At 41.2% G+C, this 20,784-nt stretch overlaps 1 protein-coding gene across 1 annotated transcript in view; it reads right to left on the bottom strand.

The window, feature by feature from the left end:
* Positions 1–20,784, bottom strand: part of DOCK3 (dedicator of cytokinesis 3) — a 184,866-nt gene that overhangs the window by 50,374 nt on the left and 113,708 nt on the right. The window contains exons 15-25 of the mRNA XM_053953429.1: positions 19,457–19,581; positions 15,274–15,436; positions 14,689–14,795; positions 13,827–13,998; positions 13,276–13,373; positions 11,544–11,627; positions 11,100–11,200; positions 9,736–9,817; positions 5,628–5,798; positions 1,530–1,722; positions 450–577 (exon numbers count right to left, since the gene is read on the bottom strand). Coding sequence (XP_053809404.1) covers positions 450–577; positions 1,530–1,722; positions 5,628–5,798; positions 9,736–9,817; positions 11,100–11,200; positions 11,544–11,627; positions 13,276–13,373; positions 13,827–13,998; positions 14,689–14,795; positions 15,274–15,436; positions 19,457–19,581 — 1,424 coding nt within the window. The remainder of the gene's footprint in view (positions 1–449; positions 578–1,529; positions 1,723–5,627; positions 5,799–9,735; positions 9,818–11,099; positions 11,201–11,543; positions 11,628–13,275; positions 13,374–13,826; positions 13,999–14,688; positions 14,796–15,273; positions 15,437–19,456; positions 19,582–20,784) is intronic.

The following is a 20,784-nucleotide window of genomic DNA, read 5'->3' as shown; positions in this document are numbered from 1 at the left end:
TTATGACCATCAAAGCTGGGTGTTGAAACTCAGCAGCAATTTCTAGAAGTAAGTGGGAATTCATTGATTGGATAATTTTAGAGTATTCTTTTAATGCGAACCACAAAGTGCTAGTTACTGTCTCTGGCAGAACTATGAGTCCTTGAGCTATGTAGAACTTTTATACTCTACTGACATCTAAGTTCTGGGCTTGCATGAAGAAAATTAAACAGTGTCAAAGCTGGTGAGGGTGTATGTGATCCCCCACTCCTAACAGCAAGCACACTGTGTAATCAGGATGCTCTGAGTCACACACAGAGCCAGACCCTCATTTCAGATGTTCTCCTGCTGACAGCACAATGTTAAAAGGTTCTTTGAAAAACCTGTATTAAGCTATAAAAATATCTCACTCTTCATTTTACTAAATCGGTGGTGCAAATAAAAAAATTAAAATCACATAGCAGATTTACCAATGAACTAGTCTTGATTATGGAGAAGATACTACTGAGGATCCCAGAGCAGATAAGCAGCTCCTTCTGCTGTCGTAGGTGAAGGTGAATGTGGTGAAGGACTACAGGCAGCAGGATGCGCCGGGACTCTGAATGAAGGAAAATCGTTACAAATGTAAGGAAGGAAAATATTTACAAACAACTACAATGGATGGTTTCAACAAAATTCTGTGGTGTTATCATTCTCTCATTCTCACCTTGTACTGAGTACAATAATTTAAGTGCACTAACTTGAGGTTCTCACTACAGGAAAGAGAAACCCAATGGAGCTTTCTATCTTCCACTTTACCTCCATAATTTCTTTCATTCAGATCTTTATGTATGAAATACACTCACAGTCTTCAGCCATTTACAACTGAGTTCTTAAAGCTTTTTTAAAAATTCTGTTTTAAAGTATATGTAAGCAATAATATATTTAAGTAAAATTTTAAGAATGAAAGAGTTACTAAAGTGTTGAGCTAAAGAAATACTAAAGTTACAACATAAAGATTAAAGATACTCTAAAGGAATATGGTGGGTTTCTCACACGACTATCCCTCCAGCTTCTCAGGCATAAGCTGGCTGGAAAGGAGGTTTTCTTCCTGTCCACGGTAAGAGCAACGCAAAATGTAAAGTGAGATTTGGCAGTTTTAATAATTAACTAATTTTTTAATGTATGTTAGTCAACCTTTAGTAACTACAATTTATCTATGATGGGTTTATAAACATTTCCTACCACAGTGAAGCTTGTAAAGTATTTGTATTGAGCAGAGTTAACAGAATTACTGAATATTCTGAGTTGGGACAAACAAGGACCATGGAATGTGAGGATCATGAAGTGAAAGCCCTTGGGAAAAGAGGGATCAAACCCACAATGTTGGCTTTATTGGCACCCTGCTCCAACCAGCTGAGCGAATGAATACATTTATCAATGACGCAGCCAAGAGAAATATTTACCAACATTATCGGCGTTCAGCAGGGAATTATTTGCAACAAAGCCACTGCAAAAGCACCCAGGGTGCTGCTGCCCTCAGCGAGCAGCGGGCCTGAGCCCCGGCTCACCTGAGAAGGAGAAGAGGCGGCTGTCGACCGTGCGGGCGATGGACTGGAGCTTCACCACGTCCATGGACTGGCCGATGTGCACCGTGCTGGGCATGCTGCCCAGCGTGCCCCGCACGAACTCCGCCACCTCCTGCACCGTGAACATCTGCAGCAGCTCGTCGAAGATGGCGGGGAACGAGTTCAGCAGGGCAGCCTGCGGGTACAGCAGGGAGCTCAGCACCTGCACTTCCCGACCTGCAGCTCAGTGCAGTGAGGTGGGAACGACAGGAACACTGAACAAAGGGTCTGCACAAAGCTACTGCGGACTGTGCTATGGCTGGTGGTCACGGTTTGTGGTACCTGGAGCTCAGAGTGAACAAGTCACATGTAGCATAGAAAAATCAAGTACTGCTACAGTAGTGAATCTTAGGATAAGTAGAGCACACAGCTATAGCTTCAAAAAGCTGTATTTTAGGAGACAGCTTATAAAACAGAAGAAAAATTGAGATAGCAGACAAGATAGTCCATTTTTGTTGATTTACTTTTTTCAGTTAATACAACGTGCTGATTAGAGAGTTCTATACCAATTGTTTGTACTAAGCAACTACCTGGGACAGTTAAACCTCTTCAGAAAATATTCTGAAGTGAAGAACCTGCTGACAGACCCTTAACCAGCTCTGCCATGTGACATTCCAGGATTTCTGCAGCAGGGGTGGGGTGTGAGTCCACGTGAAAGAGGCATCACATCATGCGAGTGTGCATGTGATTCTTGCAGTAACAGATATTTCCAGTAAGCTGGAGCTATCCTTGAAAGTGCTTCTTGAAGTGCAGAAATGGTGTCAGCACAACACCAGCAAAAACCTCTTCATGTCTTATTTCCTATTCTTCAGTTAATTTTTTCGCAAGATTAGAAAATTCATGCATCACCCCATGCTCAAGTTCTGCACATTTGGTGTCCTGTCAAACAACTGCCACCAGCACTGATGTTTTAAAATTCTTCCCTTCTTCTACATGCTACCCAAACTTCACACCTGCTTCCTCATTGTAACTATTTTAATTCCTAGATGGTTGCTTTCTTGAGCCAGCCTCACCTCCACCCTTCCCTTCCTGCCATTTCCACTTCCCTTCCCCAAAGCTCTCCACACAAACCCCTCAGTGATTTCCTGCACAAGTTCAGATTTACCAGACTTCACTGCAGATCTCTGTTCAGCTTTGCCCTTCCAGAGTCTCACCACTGTCAGTATTTCCTTTTCCTCAGAGATATTTTGTTTTCTCATTGCATAAACATTTCTTTATCTCTTCCATACTGACATGACTCTCCTTATCCATATAATCCCAACCTCCTCCTTTGCCAAGTCTTTTTTCCTTCAACAGTGAAATCTATTTAATAGTATTTGAGCAAAATCAAGTTATTTTTACAACTAACATGGTAGAGCTCATTAAATTATTCTGAATATAAATTTACCTCCTTCTTCCACTCGTTGTCTCTCAAAATCTTATTTTGTTACAATCAACTCAGATTCCACAAACCCCCATAAGGCCTCCTGGGTGTTGTCACCTATTTGTTCCTGCATACCTACAATGTACTAACAAAATAAATAAGTATAAATTGTTTCACTAGCTCCTGGTACTCTTGGAAGGCAGTAACAACCACAAATCCAGTCACTGTCATTATCTTTGGGATAATACAAGTGAAATTACAATATTGGCCCAACAAATCCTTACAGGAGTTTTCCTAAACTTTCTGTTACTTTTAAAGCAGAAGGATTTCTGTATAACCCCTAGCAATCCAAGGGTAGGCATGGGATCTCTGCAGGAAGATTTGGAGCTTCCTGAGGTGACATCATTTCAACAGTTCCTTGAAGGGTCCCATTTTTGCTCAACACCCTAAAATATGCTGGAACATTACTCATGTCAAACTAATTGCCTGGGAGGAAGGAAATCAGTTTTACTCTCATTGCTGGAAAAAAACTGAGATACACTGAGATCTGTCACATATCCTCGAGAAGAGGACAAGTGTGAGGGAAATTATGTTTGCCAGGGCCTCGAGCATTTCTGTGGGTATTTAACTATTGTCCAGATTTCCAGAACTAATAATCAAATAAGAAACAAATGCTTGGCTCCCCTGAACAATTTGACTTATATAATCTTGTGTACCCCCTCAGTACTGTCTTACTGGTGTGTGGAGGCCATAAACTGGTCCATGAATAACTGAAATATTCCACATCTCCAAGTTTTAAAGTACCGGCCACTTAAACATCAAACTCTACTTTATATGCAGGAAGAGTGTTTGGGGTAGGGAAAGGAGATTAACTGGGAACATCCACAATGAAACACTTGAGCAGTCCTGGGGATCATTACTTACAGAATTAAATGTCGGCCTTGTTGTGCCCCCACATTTTTGTGGGGCACCTGTCCCGGCTCCGCTCGCCTGCCCTCCAGGCTGGGGGGCCTACGGGGCAATGGGATCAGGGGGCAACACAGTGGCAAGGGGGAAACAAAAAGTAAACTTTTCAAAGATTCAACAAGGACAGGCTTTACAAATTACAAAAGTCCAAAGTAAGAAATACCATAGTGAGAGAAAGGAGGGAAAAAATTAAGAAGAGAAACTAAGAAAAAAAAGGAAAATCCCCCATCCTCAAAGTGACTCTCCCTCTCTATTTGGAACCAACACAACTAGAAAACATTCAGCAGATACTGCTTCCATTCACCATCACTTTGTCTGCAAAATTCCGTGCACTGATTTCTCTTGTTCCTGGCTCATCTTATTATACCCACTAATGGGTGATTAAATAAAACATTAGAGCAGCTGTTCTCAAATCTTTCAGAGCAGCTCCTTAAGAAAGGGATCACTCCACTGGCAGCTTCCTGAACCAGCAGAGTCACTACTTGGCTGCAATGTTCACAGCAGCTGCTTCTTTTGCAAAATACAGCAGGTGTTCCAAACATCTGTAATTCTGCCTTAGTGATTACAAACCACCTTCCCGTTAACCAGGGAGCTCTGGGTGCTCCATTCTGACATTCTCTGAGCAGAGGCATCAAACAGCATGTTTGACCTTTAAAATTTAAATGCAGCAGTATGTAATGCAGTACAGTGGTCTTTAAAACTGAACCCAAAACTCAGCAGCATCCTTACTTACTTTGAGTATTGTCTTCAGCCCACATGGAATCTTCATGAAGTCCCCTGGACCATATTTAATGATGCATTAAATGTGAGTATGGGCATCACAACATGTTTGTGGTCAGGCTGCACATGATTCTGACTGTAATTTTAGCTGGAATTGTTTACCTGAGTGCAAATACATCAGTTGAACTTCTCACTGTGATGCTGCTGTGACTGTAAGTATTGATCTGAAGTACTATAATGAAGGATTTAGAAATTCTTGAGGCCAGCTGTTGCATACAAGTAGAGATAGTATAAAAGAAAGGCCTTATAAAATCAGGTCTTGCTCTGCTAAATTACCAGCTGGCCTGTTATTTCTTCTAAGTGCAGCTAGCTAACTTCCCACGTGAAAAATCATAAGAATGAAAGCAGTTAACACAACAAGCTATTCTGGTAAGAAAACCATTTGCACCTGTTCTAAGCAAGAAATCTGTCCCATAAGAATCAGTGAAGAAAATATGTAAACTAACCAAATACAGAGAGATTTGACAGACATACAGCCTAGCCATTTACCCACCAATAAACTGAGTGTCAGTGTATTGCTGACCAATTAGGTTTAAAACAGTGCCTTCTGATATTTCCTATAAATATGAACTATGTGAATAAAGGATAGGCTTTTCCTGCATGAAGAAACTGAGTCCCATCTGCTTTGTTGCAACACCCAACTATGAGACATAGGAATGAGGAAGACTTGAAAACGCAGTTTACTTTTGTGAACAGCAAAAATTGCATTCTTGTGTGAGAAGTCACTTCCTCCTAGAGTGCCCCCAGTCCAGCTCACCTGTGCAAAACTACTGCCTAATGCCATTTATGGGTGTCTTGTTTTCCAGCATCACCAGCTTGTTAGGGGGGAAAACTCCCCTGACCTGCATTTCACCCCCATGTGCCCACACCTCCGACCCGTGCAGGAACAGCTGCCTTGTGGTTTGCCAGTGGGAGTGTAGGAAATAGCAAACCTGTGTGAAGATGAGAGTCTCAGAGCTCCTGCTGTCCAAGCTGAGCACAAATCTGATGGACTGGAAAAGCTCCTGGATGCTGGAGCGGAACTGCTCCTCCTCCATTCCACAAGTAGCTCTGGAGTAAAGGATCCGAGATTGGACAATGAACTTGAAAAGATATTCCAAGGCCTTAAGGAGCAGGAGAGGAAGGAGATCAAGACAGAGAAAAAGAGAGAAAGAAAAATAAAGGAGCTTTAAAGAGAACCAGGAAGGACTCTACATGCATAATAACTAAATTCTTGAGCTTTAGAAAGGAGGATGAAAAACAGGCTTTATAAGTTACATAATTCAGCTGAGAAAGAGCTACTCTTAGGCAAGTACCCATTCTCAGCCAATAATCTTTGTTACTTGCATGTCCCACTAACAGAAAAAGTATGCATTTACATCAGGGAGACAAATCTGAGTTACATAATTTGAGGAGAATTTTGATCAAGGTAAGAAATTTCTGATTTTCTCATGACTTGGCACAATGAAGTGTCTGAAGAAGCTATTCTATTTTCTTTCAAATTTTGTAAGTGGCATTAATTAGAACTGCATTGATTTGGCAGCAGTGACCATGAAGAAAACACATTGTTCTGAGCAGCTGTGACAAGTCACTGCCCTATCACCAGTTCTGAGACACCAGCCCAGCAAGCAGGATTGAGGGAAGACATAATTCATGTTTTGATGATATCCTCAAAACCCAGCACAGGAAAACAACAGGCTGGAGATTCAGCAATCGTAGGCTGTATAGAAACCTTAGTAATATTTCACTGTATTCCATGGAAAATACTCTTGTCTCACTTCAATGCTGGGAAGTTGGAAGTTAATTCAAATACAAGTTTTGCTCCCAAGAGATATTTTTGCACCCATAAGAGTCCCTCACTGAACCACCACACAATATGCACAAGTATGCAATGCTATGTTGTAAGCTTTAGAATGCCACAGCTTTAAGGATACAGAATGGGAATGTGAAATTCCTCATAAAGCCACCATGGATTTCACAATGCCATTGACTCTTACAGCCTTTCCCCCCCCTAGAAATTATGGCAACTTTGGTAATTAGCAGTTATTATTTATACTTCTGTACTAAACCATCTCCCAGTGAATCTTCCCTACACCAAAGGACTTCATCAGGAAATACCAGCTGTGTTCCCAGCTCCTTTCCAGACAAAGGCCATTTGGTTCCCAGTCAGCTCTCCAAGGCTGACATGCCTGTGCCAACACCAAACCCAGCACATGCTGTGCTCGTAGGAGCTGCTTTAGGCCTTCAGTACACACAACCATGATTCTCATCTGAAGGCTCATAACTTCAATGTGAGGATTACATTTTGCAGTGAATCAGAGCATTTGTGTGTGAACCTCCATAATTCCCTGTGGAAGGTGAGCTAGCAGGGCTCAGAACACTGCACTTCCTTAGCACAGACAATGAGCCCACACAGGCAGTGAACCAAAGAGTTCCCAGTGTTTGCACACATGGCCGGGATGCTAAAAACACAAACCAAGTCTTGGTAGCACAAGTCAGCACCAGGACCAACTTTGGTTCTTGCTATCTACAGCATCACAAATATGATGTGTACTTGTGCCTAAAGACATACAAATGTACTGAGAGAAAATCCCAGCCTTCAGTGATGTTTGGCATCATATAAAAGATCAGTGTTAAATTAAAGAAGGTCCCTTACAAACACAGTCTGTGTGCATGCTCATGTAACATGTAAGCACCTCTGCCCTGTGACCTGCAGGGAAGACTCAGGGAAAACCTCCTGAGGGAGAAAAGCCCTTGCTGTTGGTTCCCTAATTTAGGCAAAACCCACATATAGTTCTGCTGGAAGATAACTGAAGCTGGAAGGGCATTTCCTTGACACAGTTCCTTAGTTCTTAATTTCCTCAGGGACAGCAAAACGGGCTGTGGAGCCATTCATGGACACTTGGTTACAGAAATCCCCTGGGAGGCACAGGCAGCTGTTCCTGGATGGAGATTTTGTGGAGCTTTGTATAGGGCACAATAAAGGAGCATGATGCTGTGTTCTAGGTAGAAATGTCCTTTCAGTTATAGCTTCTCCAAGAAGCACAGAAGGCTTTGAAAATTAAGAGCAGTCTTGAGGGAAGTAAAAAATTTTAGAAGTCCTCTAGAGCTCTCTTTGCTAATGCCAGGGTTGGAAATCAGAATCCTATGAGACATCTGCTGTCCATCACGAATGTACATGAGCAGCCAGGAATCGTACGAGTGCAGAGTATTTCAGCACCAGCTTTAGGGCACTACACTGAACAGATAATTCAGGAGAAAAGGGATATAGAGCTATCCTGTTTTCTCAGTCAAAGAACTTCTAATGCAAGGAGTGTTGTGAACACATCAAAACCACAGAAATCCCCAACAGTAGAATCTGGTACTAGTAATGACACATTAGCAATGGTAATGTCTTTGGTACAAACTTGCTCCAAATGCCTGAAATAAAATCTGGAAACAAGGAAATCAATCACTTCACTGTAATGGGAGAAGATAAAGCCCTGAATTTGGGCCTGCAAAAGATACCTGCAAAGGCAACTGTCTGAATAAGATGTGACAGCAGTGTGGGTGGCAGAGGATGTGCTGTCAGGTCTGCACAAACTCTGCTGGTAATTTTAATTCCTGTGCTTGGCAAGGCTTGGGCTGTCAGATCTGCAAACTGACCTCCCTCACAGAGGGAACAGCCACATTCCAGGCCAGCACTTGAGAGCCTGAGCAAGCAAAGAGCTACGTTGGAGGCTGAGACACAAGGTACCACATTCACAAACTGACTTCCCTAACTCCAGCTGTGGAAAGACATTCCAGCATTCCTGTCATTACAATTTCCAAACACGACTGCTATGAGGTTCAAAAAATGCAGATCACATAGGGACAATACCCTACATCTCTATTTGCTGCACTGCATAAAGCACTAATGAGTGGTTTGAGAGACAAGAAAACCTCCTCGAAGTCATTCCAGCTGGAATTCCTCTCATCTCATAACTTTAATAGCTTTTTTCTCAATTAAAAAAAAAAAAAAAAAAAGGAAAGATAACAATAGAAAAAAAAAGAATGAGAAAGTTGCTAATTCCTTGAAAAGGCATCTTTGATCTATTGTTACCATTCCATATGAATCTGTCGTTGAAAATTCCAAAGAAGATGTTCCTAAGAATGTCAATATCTACAAAGCCAAAGCAAGCACTGGTGTAATGCCCTTGTATTATCTGAATAGGATCCTAGCAGGGGATGTGGAAAGTGAGAGGATGACATTGGCAATGTCCTTCACCTGGAAGAGTTACACCTGTTTGAACTGACAAGTGACAAAATCCAAGTGCTGATCACTGCCACTGCTTCCTGTTCTCCAAGTGCCCAGACTCAGTGTTAGGACACCAGTCCCCTGGAGGCAGAAGGTGCAGGTGGGCATTCACTCAAAGAAAAACATCTTCCTGCAAATGTTGGCATCTTGTATTTATGCACTTGACACACTGACTTCCAGGCTTACTACTACACATGGTGAAATGAATACTTTGTTTATTCTTCAATTTCTCTGCAATAGCACCAAAACATTCCTGGTGTTTCTCACAGCTGTGCCTCCCTGGGACATCATGCTCCCATCACAGAACCATAGGTCAGGTCCTGTGCTACTTCTGAGGATTTCTATCCAGTTAAAGACTCATTTATCTGCTGCTTAAAATACTCCAGGACTTCAACCCGTGGTATAATGAAGCACTGTCACAGCCAGAAATGAAGAGTGAAACTTTGAGCCATAGCATCCATGCCTGATACACTCAAAACTACTGCTGCTTGGAGAGCAAGGTGTAGTCCACATCAATGGAGTGTTTATGCACTGGCCATGGATGTAAGTCCCACTTAAGTTCTCCACAGGGTTGCAAAAGGGCTTAAGGGGACTGAATTATTTCATTTTTTTTTCAGCACAAGAATGAATCTCCCCCTAAAACTAAAACTGTGGCTATATAAAATAAAATCTGGTAAAACAATTATAGGAAACCAGTGTCACACTACCCTTGGTTCCATTTACAGCTTTCCCAGCCCTTCTGTGGTCCCAGAGGACAGTCAGCAGTGCTCCCCCTGGATACCTACTCTCATTGCCTCCTGGATGTGGTCCTGGCGCACGAGCTCGGCCGAGCGGTCCATGTACCACTTCAGACACCGGATCAGCTCCCTGAGGGGACAGCGAAGAGCAGCCTTCAGCACCACTTCCAACAGCCATCAAACATTTTGGTTTTAGGGAGAGATCTCTAAACCAGTCTCATTTCACTTTATTTCAGTGGTCAGTTACAGCTGTCCTTGATACTGACTTTACATAATATTTACATTTATTTAAGTTTCAAAACCAGAAAATTATTTCTTCTTTGTAATTGACTTGGACCATGAGGAACACTAAGAGCACATAAAAAAGATATTATTAGAAAGATAGCTTTGATAAAACTATGGTTCTAAGACCAAAATATACATTTGTTTTAAGAAGAAATCTCAGCTCTCATCTTAGTAAGAAGCTTTTAGAAACTGAGATCACAAAGAAAATACTTGCATCTATTTTACTAAGTACACGAGACCATCTGGACTAACTTATAAAGCTGTATTAAACCCATGTTTTATTTCAGACATCAGATTACCAAAAACCATTTGTTTTGTCTGAAAGAGGTGCTAATTAACACAAAGCAGAACACCTTTTTATCCTCTGAACATGACTGTGCCTTCCAGTGTTGTATACTATCTATGGGGTTTTACCTGCCATTGACAGAGTATTTTTTATATTTATTTCAATTACACAAAATGTGAATTGCTTAAAAGAATCAAAAGAAATTATTAGCTATTTTTTATAGTTTACTGTGGCCAAAGATAGAATATACTCAGATATACAAAAGCAATGGTCTAAAAGAAAAACCAACAACCTGAATGGTAACTGTTACTGCTCTTAAAAAGTCTGTCTCATTCACTTATGCAAAAATTCTTTTGAATACCAGAAAATAAGGCAGAATCATCAAAGTGATAGTGAAATTTAAATTTCTGATCTACTGAAATTAAATTGCAACCAAATAGAACATCTTATGTGAATATCAGTCTATTTTAGAAGTTACAATTAGTTCTCTAAGCTTTCACACAAGTCATGCATCCCAACATCCTTAAGATGAAGAATGCATATGCTCTTGGGAGCTCATTTGTATAGACTACAGACTGATAAGTTGTTGCTGAGTGTCTCTTCAGTTAAAAAAAAAAAAAGAAAAGAAAGATTTGCCAGTCCAGAAGAGAAAGAGAAATGGCCAACCATGCTCAGCCACCAGTGACATTTGGCAGCTTTTCCCTACAGCTGTGTTGGAAAACTTCCAGGTGAGTAGCTCTACTTTTGGGGACACTGCTGCCAGAAAGGTTGTGATCCTGATGGCGCCACCATTCCCAAACTTGGTGATGCCATCTCTCAAAGGGAGGAACACAAGACCTACTTGTAAGCCAGAGCTCCTGCAAAGTGCTTCTGGATGTAGGTGTCCATCACGGGGCGGAAGTGGAAGTACTTGCTGTCACGGAGCAGGTTGATGATGAACACCTGGGGACATAGAGAAGGGAACCCAGCTCAAGGAATTGCACATTGCTGCCAAGTGTCTACAAACAAGTGACCCAAGGTAAGGAGCATTCAAATACAGGAGCTGCTTTAGATAGCCACTGTTGTGTTATCAGGTATTACCGGTTGCTTCTCCCACAAGACAATAAATACTGCTGCCCCTGCATGTGCTGAGGCCAGCCTGCCCTGCTCACCCAAGATCTTTACAGAAAGCATGGCTGGATCCAGCTGAGCATTTCATATTTGACAGAAGTACAGTACTAGTAACATGATCATAAGAAACTTAAAACTCACTGAGCATGAGATAAATAACAATCCAGCAGCTTACCAGAGACTGAAAGACCAACAGACCATACTTCTCTGTGTTGTCATCCAAAACTACAAACAATGTGTCCAGAATATCTTGTAGGAACTAAAATGACATAAACAAAGAATTTTGACTTAAATTGTATTCAAAAGGTTATTTCTCCCCTGTTTTATTAGTTCATGCATGTTAATATCGTTGTGAAACACTTGCCAAGGATAAATCACTTCAGGTTCACCCATATGATGTGATAGATTTAAATTTGATTTTACAAAGAAAAATTTTTCTCTTTATTCTGCAAGGAATATTTTCAAACAAAAGTGACAGAAAACCAAAAAAATAAGAAATATGTACTATATACCTGAGTTTTAATTTTGACTGAGTGTTCCTCTCACTTTAAGCTGACTGGAAGTGCTGCCTGACACCAGTGGCAAAAGAACTTGCTCTCATTCTCAAATCATTGGAGTCTCAGGTACTGTTCAGCATCAAATCTGAAGCTGGGCAGTACATTAAATTATGTTTAATATTGAAATTTTTGTTAAATGACAGAAAGTAAAGCTTTTCTAACAAGCATTAATTGGGGCAAGTTACATGTTGCCAATTGCTTCTTTCACCCTTAACTCCACAGCTTGTTGAGCACTGACAGTTCAGTGATTTTCTTTCTGAAAGCACAGTCTCCAAAAGGATGAGTGTGAAGGAGGGTGCTGGAGATCGTTAACTGCACATTCTCTCATGATTTTTTAATCTATTCTACTTAAATTTCTGATGTAGACAACAAGAAATAAATTATAACAATTTATGAAGTCTCTGAAATGATAAAATGTCTTTTTTTCTGAATTATTACAGTCTGTTCTTCATATCCCAGTGCCAAATGACAGCTGATTTATGGGGAGAATCAATTACTTCTCCCCATGAAATAATTCAATCCATATCTTTCTTTTTCTTTCTCTATAAAAACCAGATACTTGTACTGCCCTACAAACCAAGTGTACAAAACATGACATTCTTGAAGAATTCCAATATAAATGGGATTTGTGCTCCCTTGTTACTGTTACCAAGTTATCATGAAGAGTAACATTCCAGATATGGCAGCACTCAAATGAGTGACAGTGAAGTGGCTTTAATGATAAACTACTTTACTACATGATAGGATTTCTGCTCCTTGATTGTTTGTGTTAGAAATCAGCTTTTACTTCCAGATTTATAAAAATAAATCCTAGATAAAGTTCCCAGCACACCTAAGATTATGAGAGGCATATCTGGAATGAACTTTGTTTTGCTGAGACCACAAGTATTCAAACACAGTTGTAAGTTCCTGGGCCCTAAGGAAGCTCAGGCCACACAAGATTATCATGTGGAGCAACAGTGGCTACAAAACCTGGTGAAATGATGAGCTGGCAGACAGAAGAGTGGTGCACTGCTGGCTGGATGCACCAGAGAGCCCCTGCCAGGGTCTGTGTCTGCACCAGCAGCTGGGTGGGACTGGAACCCCTGGTGCTGAGGACCCAGCACAGGTGGCTGAGAGAATTTGACTAAGGATTAGCTCTGGTTTGATCCCACAGACTCACTGTGCACTAATTCTCAAGGGTATCTTCCTGTCCAGTTTCACATCATAATAAGATCCCAATTCATACAGTGTGGAAATTCACAGTGTGAATCAAAAAGCACAGTAAGAGGGAGCCTTCAGAAGTGGCCTGCAGGTCTGAACTCACTGCCTATCACAGATACATCCAAAGGTTGTTATTTCATGTAGTACCTTAACAATCTCCTCGCCACTGACATGTCTCAGTCGTCCCAGAATATCCATCACTCGATCTGGGTAAGCTTTCCATTTGAGCAGGGCAAGCAGATCCACTGCAGAGAGAGGGAGGAAGAGCTAGAACCACCCACACAGGGAAGAATGGCAACCCCAGACCCATCAGAGATTCATTCCCTTGCATTTCACCTCTTGATGCAGTCCACACTTCTTGGGAAATGACAAATATAGACATATAGTGGAAAACAAGAAGTACAATATGGAGTGAGCCAATGCTGCTAATGGAGAAAGGAATGGAGGAATGGTAAAGGGCTCTGAAAAGAGTAAAGGCTGCATTTTCCTGTGTGACTTGACACTGCACTGTGGACAATCCACTCCTGTCTGCTTGTGCTTTAGGGATGTTGCTGTAAAAAAATCTTATTTACTTAGCCATTCTGTAAAAGCCAAGCAAAACAAACTCTGTATTGTGTAGAAGAGCTAACAATGAAATTTTTTTTCTCTCTTTCCTAATTCCTGCTGCCTTGGGCAGTTCTGAGTGATCAGCAACTCACCATTCTGGGTCAGTTTGGTAGAAGAGAGCTGTGTGGAGACTGAGAAGGTCTCTTTGGTGCTGCGCTGGAAGATGAGGCTGGAGGGGATGTTGGGGCAGCCGTTGTAATCCTCCTTGCAGCAGGGCAGCCCCAGGTAGAGCGCGTGGTTGTTGAACGTGCTGTTCTCATCACACTGCGGGGACAGCACAAGGGATGGAGTTGCACCTTGTCCATCTCATCCCACACGCCCAGAGCCTGTCAGCAGTTCCCCAACAGTGCCTGTGTTGGGATTTTTGTGGGTGCACACCAACACTTCTAAGGAAAAGCTGTTGCTTGGGGGCCTGGACATGCCCAGAATAGACCCAGCTCTACAGAGTGATCTCCAACCACTGCTTCGTTAGAACTCACCAGATCTTCCAGATGTAAACTTAGTGCTGCTGCCTGAAAATTGTACTGAATAAATAAACCCAGGTGAATCAGCAGGAAGGAAAAACCCCAAAGCCCAAATCCCTTGCTGCAGGGCTGCCAAGCTGTGCCACTGCAGCATGAGGCATTTCAATCCAGCACAATGTCATCTTACAAAGGCACAGAGCAATGCCTTAGGCTGGTAGAAGTGCTGAATGCTCATGAACACCAGCGTGTTTGAAGCCAAAATGGATGGGATTAATAGCAGATAAATCATTATCATCAGGATGGAAAAGGTGCACCTAGAATAGAAGGCTCTAGCCAAACCATGTGATTTTGAATGTATAAAATTTTGAAACTACTATTAATCTGTTCCTCACAAACTTCTAATAAGGGGGAGATGGATAATGTAATGACCATTACTCATTTAAGTAATGAAGTAGAGATGAGCAATGAAAAGTCTGTAGAGAGCTGGTACCTTATAAACATAAAGCTCATGGATATCATCTGACAAGGTCGTGCCATCATCTCTCATCAATGGGGTGAATGCAAAACCAAAAAGCTTCTTTTCTCCCTTGTCTTTTGCTGCAGCAAGAGATAGAAAGAAGGAATTGTATTTGTGCATACCCTGTCAATATATATAAGATTACTCACCAACTTCTCCACATGCCTAAAAGAAAACAAGCAGCTACATAACAAACGACTTTTCTCATTCTAATTTCTTTTTTCTAGTTCTACATAAAGAACTGACAAGTTTCAAATCGAACACAGACATGCCAAACATAGCAAAATCTAAACTGTTTACCCTGCAAAGAAAACATTCTACAGAAAAACACAACAAAAGAACAGCAGGGACAAACATCTACAAAGTGCTTTGCCCTGCACTGATCGTTCACCATGTTTTTAGTGCGCTGTTTGATAAATTCAGCAAAAGGTTGCTCAGCAGAGCCCCTTCACTGTATTTCAGGCTGGCCTCCCTTTCCTGCCTTCCACGCAGTGACAGCCTCATCCAGCTGGAGCTGGCAGTGGAAGGAGCGTTTTGGAGCGGGCCAGGGGCACTCACTGGAGCAGTGGCGGAACTCGAAGCGCAGGTGGGAGCCGCGGAAGCGGTCGATGGGGATGGGCAGTTTGATGATCTCGCCCCAGCGCGGGCTGTTGTTGTGGTACAGCACAAAGGAGTGGTAGGCGCTCCGGCTCGGCTCGCCCGAGCCCAGGCTGATGCAGTCCTGCCACCAAAGGAAACAACAGCATTAAACATCACATCACCACCTGTGAGTCATTTTATCAGGCAGTGATAACCTTTATATAATTCATGGCTTTCTGTAGACATAAAGGAGTCAGAAGCAGAAATTTAGACACAATGAAATGTGAAATCTTTTAGGAGATCTTAAAACTTGTTTTTGGGTCAAAGGATGAACTAAGAGACCTGTAATACTGCATGAATCCCAGTATCTTAAGTTTTTATTTAAGATAAGTTTTCCATCAGGTACTGAGTAGATACAATAAACACCGAAGTCCAAATATATAAAATTGAGTCCAAGAAATAGGACATAATAGGACCATCACTTGTAATATTAGCCTTCTGTGAAAAGACCCTTTAACTTGATTTCTGCTTCAGTATCTCAGTTCAGAAGTGATAACTGACCTTTCCAAGCTCTTTACAAATGTTCATCTTTCAAAACTACAACTATCCAGCCTTCCTGAGTATCCCGGAAACTTCTAATCAAATTACTTCCTGAGTGGTAAGCAAAGAATTTATGTGTAATACTCATCACCTAAAAACATAATTGGATCTAAATTTCTGCCTTCATATCTAACAAACTCAGAGATCTTGCCCAATTCATACCTTCACAAAAATACAGATGAAGAAAAACATGAACTGATACTGTTCAGAAAAAAAAAAAAATCTTAGAATACAAGTGAAGGAAAATAGGATAAATATTGAAGTCCTGAAATAAGGACAGTAAAAGGTTCTTTGTGATGAAGACAGGGAACAGGAAGCACATTTTTAATATATGAGCACTAACCCATGCTCTAGACCCAGCACTTGCAAAGAGATGCAGGAGATACAATATCTCTCAAAACCCAGCAGAATAAAGACAGCTTGAGAGTCTTCACTTTTAGCATGTCCAAGGATAATGAATCCAGAAAGAAACAAGCTAAGCAAACCAAGAATAACACATGTAATATAAATTCTGATGTAAAACACCCCCATGGAACAGTGTCGTGACAAGAACTGCTACTGGTCATTTCATCTACAAATTCTAACCCAAGAAAATACCAGAAATGTTGATTTTTTTTTTAGTCTGTAGGCATCTGACTGCTCAGTCAAGAACACCTCATTAACCAGACCCAGTTAGTTCAACCTCTGGCAATAATCTGCTGGCTTTGAGAAAGTTAAGAATCTGTGAAGGAGCCCAAAAGGGAAGAAATGCTCTCTGGAATTCTGAGATTCAATGCAAGGACTGACTGTGTTGACAGGGACTCACTGCAAAGGCTCTGATCCAAACTGAGTGACTGAAGGCTGAACTCACACAACTCAGTCCTCTCAAATAATCCTCAGCAACCACATGGGATAAGCCATAACCCCACATGTTTTTAAAACAGTAGCAAGAATTAAGTGTTGCAGCTAGCAACAGGACAGTAGAAAGCAGTGCCAATACTGCAACCCAGAACACCTGTAAGATCCCAGTTCTATTCTGTAGCAAGAGTAAATGGTTGGGCTTCAACACAGCAATTCCAAAACCTCATTCTGCATTAGGCTCTTAGGAGCAAACAAAACAGTATTTCTATTTTCTCTACAAGGTACAGTAAAAATTCAAATTTTAATGTGAGCTTTTTTTGTCCCATCAAGAAGCCACCTGCTCTGGCTGACAAACTGCCAGTCTTTGAATGCAGTTGCATGCTATGAACTTCAAATTAATCAATAGTCTCTCCTTCTGGTTGTTAACTTAGTTCCCATGCAGTGATACTACAATCTATAGTCTGAGGAGGGCAGACTGGTAAATCTTTAATTCTAAATTGTGATCTGCAAAATACAAACATCAGACTAATCTCCAGACACCTGGTGACCCTGAGACCCAAATATGCAGGGGAATTAGAGGGCAGAGGCAGGGAAGGGAAGCTAAACTAGAAAAACTATCAGGAAATTTCTGTTGTTAAAGGTGTGCCTTGCAATTCACAGGCTATTCCTGCTGCTGGAATAGAAAGAAGAAAGAAGTGAGAAATGTGTCAAAGGAATTTTTTTTTTAATTTTTCAGACTATATTGAAACATAGTAACAATTGAGTGAGACCATTTTGAGAAGGAAATACTCATTTTCATTTTGAACAGCACTACATTCTGGAGGTAATTTCACTCTTTTCAATAGGACTATTTCTGGATCAAAATACACTCAGCAGCAATGAGGAGCTGAGAAAATTCTCATTAATGCTGTGCATGGTTCTACTAAAGGCTTCACAAAGGCACAATTCAGATTTGGGTTGTGCTGCTGGTTGGGACATCACATGAAAACTCTGACCACTTCCCCCATCCTGTGTAACTGCACACAGTGTCTCAGCTGGCAGCTCTGCTCCAGAAAGGCCATGGGGCAGGAATGGTGGAGGGTAATCCAGCCAGGAGCAGCAGTGCTCCAGGGTCTATGAACTCTCAGTATTCTGCCCACATTCACAGGCATCACGAAGCACCAGGAACCAAAGGGATCCCAGACACAAACCAAGTGTCTTTGCTGCTTTGACTGCAACCATACAGAGGAGTAATACCATAAAAACTGGGACAGAGCATTTCTTTTAAATATGTGGCCAAAATTTTAAAACCCGACAAAGGTCCTTTATATGTAAAGTCTCTCCTTTATGGCAAATCCTAGAATGGTTTGGGTTGGAAAGGACTTCAAAGCTCATCTTGTTCCAAACCCCTGCCATGGGCAGGGACACCTTCCACCACACCAGGTTGCTCAGAGTTCCATCCAACCTGGCCTTGAGCACTTCCAGGCATGGGACAGCCACAGCTTCTCAGGACAATCTGTTCATCACCTGATTTTTTTCTAATTGGACGGACCATCCTTCCCAGTGTTTGTGCCATGCCTGTCCATGTAAAGCCCCAATGTACTTTCCAATGGTAATAACAGGCAAAGGCAGTGAAAAACCAACTTAATCTCTGTGAATTACCATTCCAACCAAAATCACCCAAGTTAAGACTGATAATGTCTAGAAATTATCTGGCTTTTGTATATAATCATTAGACACCATTATGTATCAGCATTTGAAGATGCTGATATTGCAGTTTGAGGGACTTCCCTTTGTCCTTGGGAGACTGAAATCAACTGATGATTAAAACTTTGCCACGCAGTTTGAAAAGCTTCAGCAGAAAAGGAATCTGATCTTCCTGCAGCAGCTCTAGGCACAAATGAGTTCCTTACAAGAAATACACTTTATATTTAATGAAACCACAAGCAGTTGTAGCAATGAAAGTTCTCCTTTCAATTAAAAGCAGAAGATAGTGGCAATGTATTCGGTACACACTTCTAGGTGTATAGATTCTCCACAGTAATGGCTACAAAGCCCATTTTAGTGCAGTGGAGGTAAAAGAAAAGGTAGGGGGAAGTTATTTCTGATAGCTGCTCATGCTGAAATACTTCCTGTTTACTTCTCTATATTCACAACCTCCCACCCACCTCCTTCTCTTCAATAAAACTAAAAGAACAGAGGAGGTAAAACAGGAAACATAAACAATCCCCACTCCCAGCTGGAATGGGGCCAAGCCAGGGTGAAATTTTATTCAGTTATTTTCCAGAACTACGTTCAGTATTGTAACCCAACAACTCAGATTTAGAAGTCTCCCTTGGAATCACATTTCATCGTGTTGTATGACACATATTATTTAATTTTAGATATGCCTATACTTCTTAGTTCTGATTACAGTTACTCTAAATTTTTTTACTTTAGCCACTGACATCACATTTGGAAATCACACAGGCTTTTCAGTTTATGAGTATTTTCTCCAAGTCTTCTATACCCATATAAGGGAAGTGCTCCAAATACTTACAGATTTATAACTGACCATAACACAGAGCTTACAAACTTCACAATAAAAAAAAAAAAAAAAAAAAAAAAAAAAAAAAAAAAAAAAAAAAAAAAAAAGAGAGAGAGGCAGTTTTATTTTAACTCTTCCCTTGCATCAGAGACTCTGGAACAAGAGGATGTGTCCCTGCAGGGAGCACCTGAGGCTCTCAGGGAAAGGAGCACTTACCTTCAGGATTTCTCCATCAGCATAGAGCACATACATGGTCACCTCGATGTTCTTCTGCACACTTTTGCCACCCCTTTCGAAGTCCCCCTTCTCCAGGGTCAGGTACAGGTCATTCCTGATGTCACCTGCAGGGACAGAGCGGAGCCACAGCCTTAAACTCCACAGGGGACACCGGGGCCGTCCCAGCTCCATTCTCAAATCGTTCTCTGTGTTCTGCAAGACGATGGCTGATGCCCAAATCATTCCAAGCAGCAAGTTAATTGTTAATAAGGATGAACAGTTTAATATCAGTGCATAAATCAGACCATTGTTAGTAATGCCTTTAATAATGTGAGCTCAGGATCAATACTGTTTTTAATTATGTAAGTGGGGAAGGGAAAAAACCTCTTCCTGCTATTTTGTGCCTTGTTAGCTGAGCTGGAAGTGTCAGGCTGAGCCTGACAAAACATCCTTAGCTTCAGACCCCCTATTTCCAATATATTTAACAAAAAATAAGTATTTTTGTAACAATCACAATAACATTATGTTCAGTTAGCCTTTGAAGCATTTTCTATATTTTCGTAATTTCCTTTTATCATAACAACAAAATAAAAGCAGCCTGTTTGGGAACCTGATCACAAATCAGTTCAGATGGATTAGAAAGGAATTATAAATGTAATTTGTGCTAGATTTCTGGCTGGCCTTTGGCATCCATATGCATGGCTATATGAAAGCAGGCAGTATGGACACTTGCCAGCTTCTCACTACGTCATTTTCAAGAGCTTTCAGACCAAATTACTATATTCAGAAATAGAAATGCTTGTGCCTCAGCATCTTGTTATCCTGAATTTCACAGACTCTAGCTCACTTGGTTTGGTTTTATTTTAGAATCTGATTTGGGAAACTGCTTTCAAAACTAATGTGCTCAATTCTAAGGCCTACACCAAAAGGACAGCAGGTACCACCTATTTTTCTGGAAGTTTTAGTTACTGTCACCATTTTAGGATGGTTCATACATAACATTTCTTTTTATCTACTTGCCAGAAAGGCAAACATACTAAAGGGCAATATATAAAAATACCAAAAACAAACAAACAACCGAACAAAAAAAATTAAACCCTTTCAAGGCAAGTATTTTGTTAATCAGCCCCAAGACACTAAATAACAAAGTAATGGAACAAAGCAGAGATTGCTTCAATGTCTGACTTCTTCCACTTGGAGAAACTGATGCAGTTAAATCTCTGTATTAATCAGAAGCACAATGCAATAAGGCAGCATTTGCTTTCAGGCACTGAGGGACATCCTTTTGTGCCCCTTAAAGCAGTGCTTCAAATTCTTCCTGAAGTCTA

The sequence above is a fragment of the Vidua chalybeata genome, chromosome 12 (genome assembly GCF_026979565.1).
Source record: "Vidua chalybeata isolate OUT-0048 chromosome 12, bVidCha1 merged haplotype, whole genome shotgun sequence".
Classification (NCBI taxonomy): Eukaryota; Metazoa; Chordata; class Aves; order Passeriformes; family Viduidae; genus Vidua; species Vidua chalybeata.
This window is presented reverse-complemented; position numbering and strand designations above follow the sequence as displayed.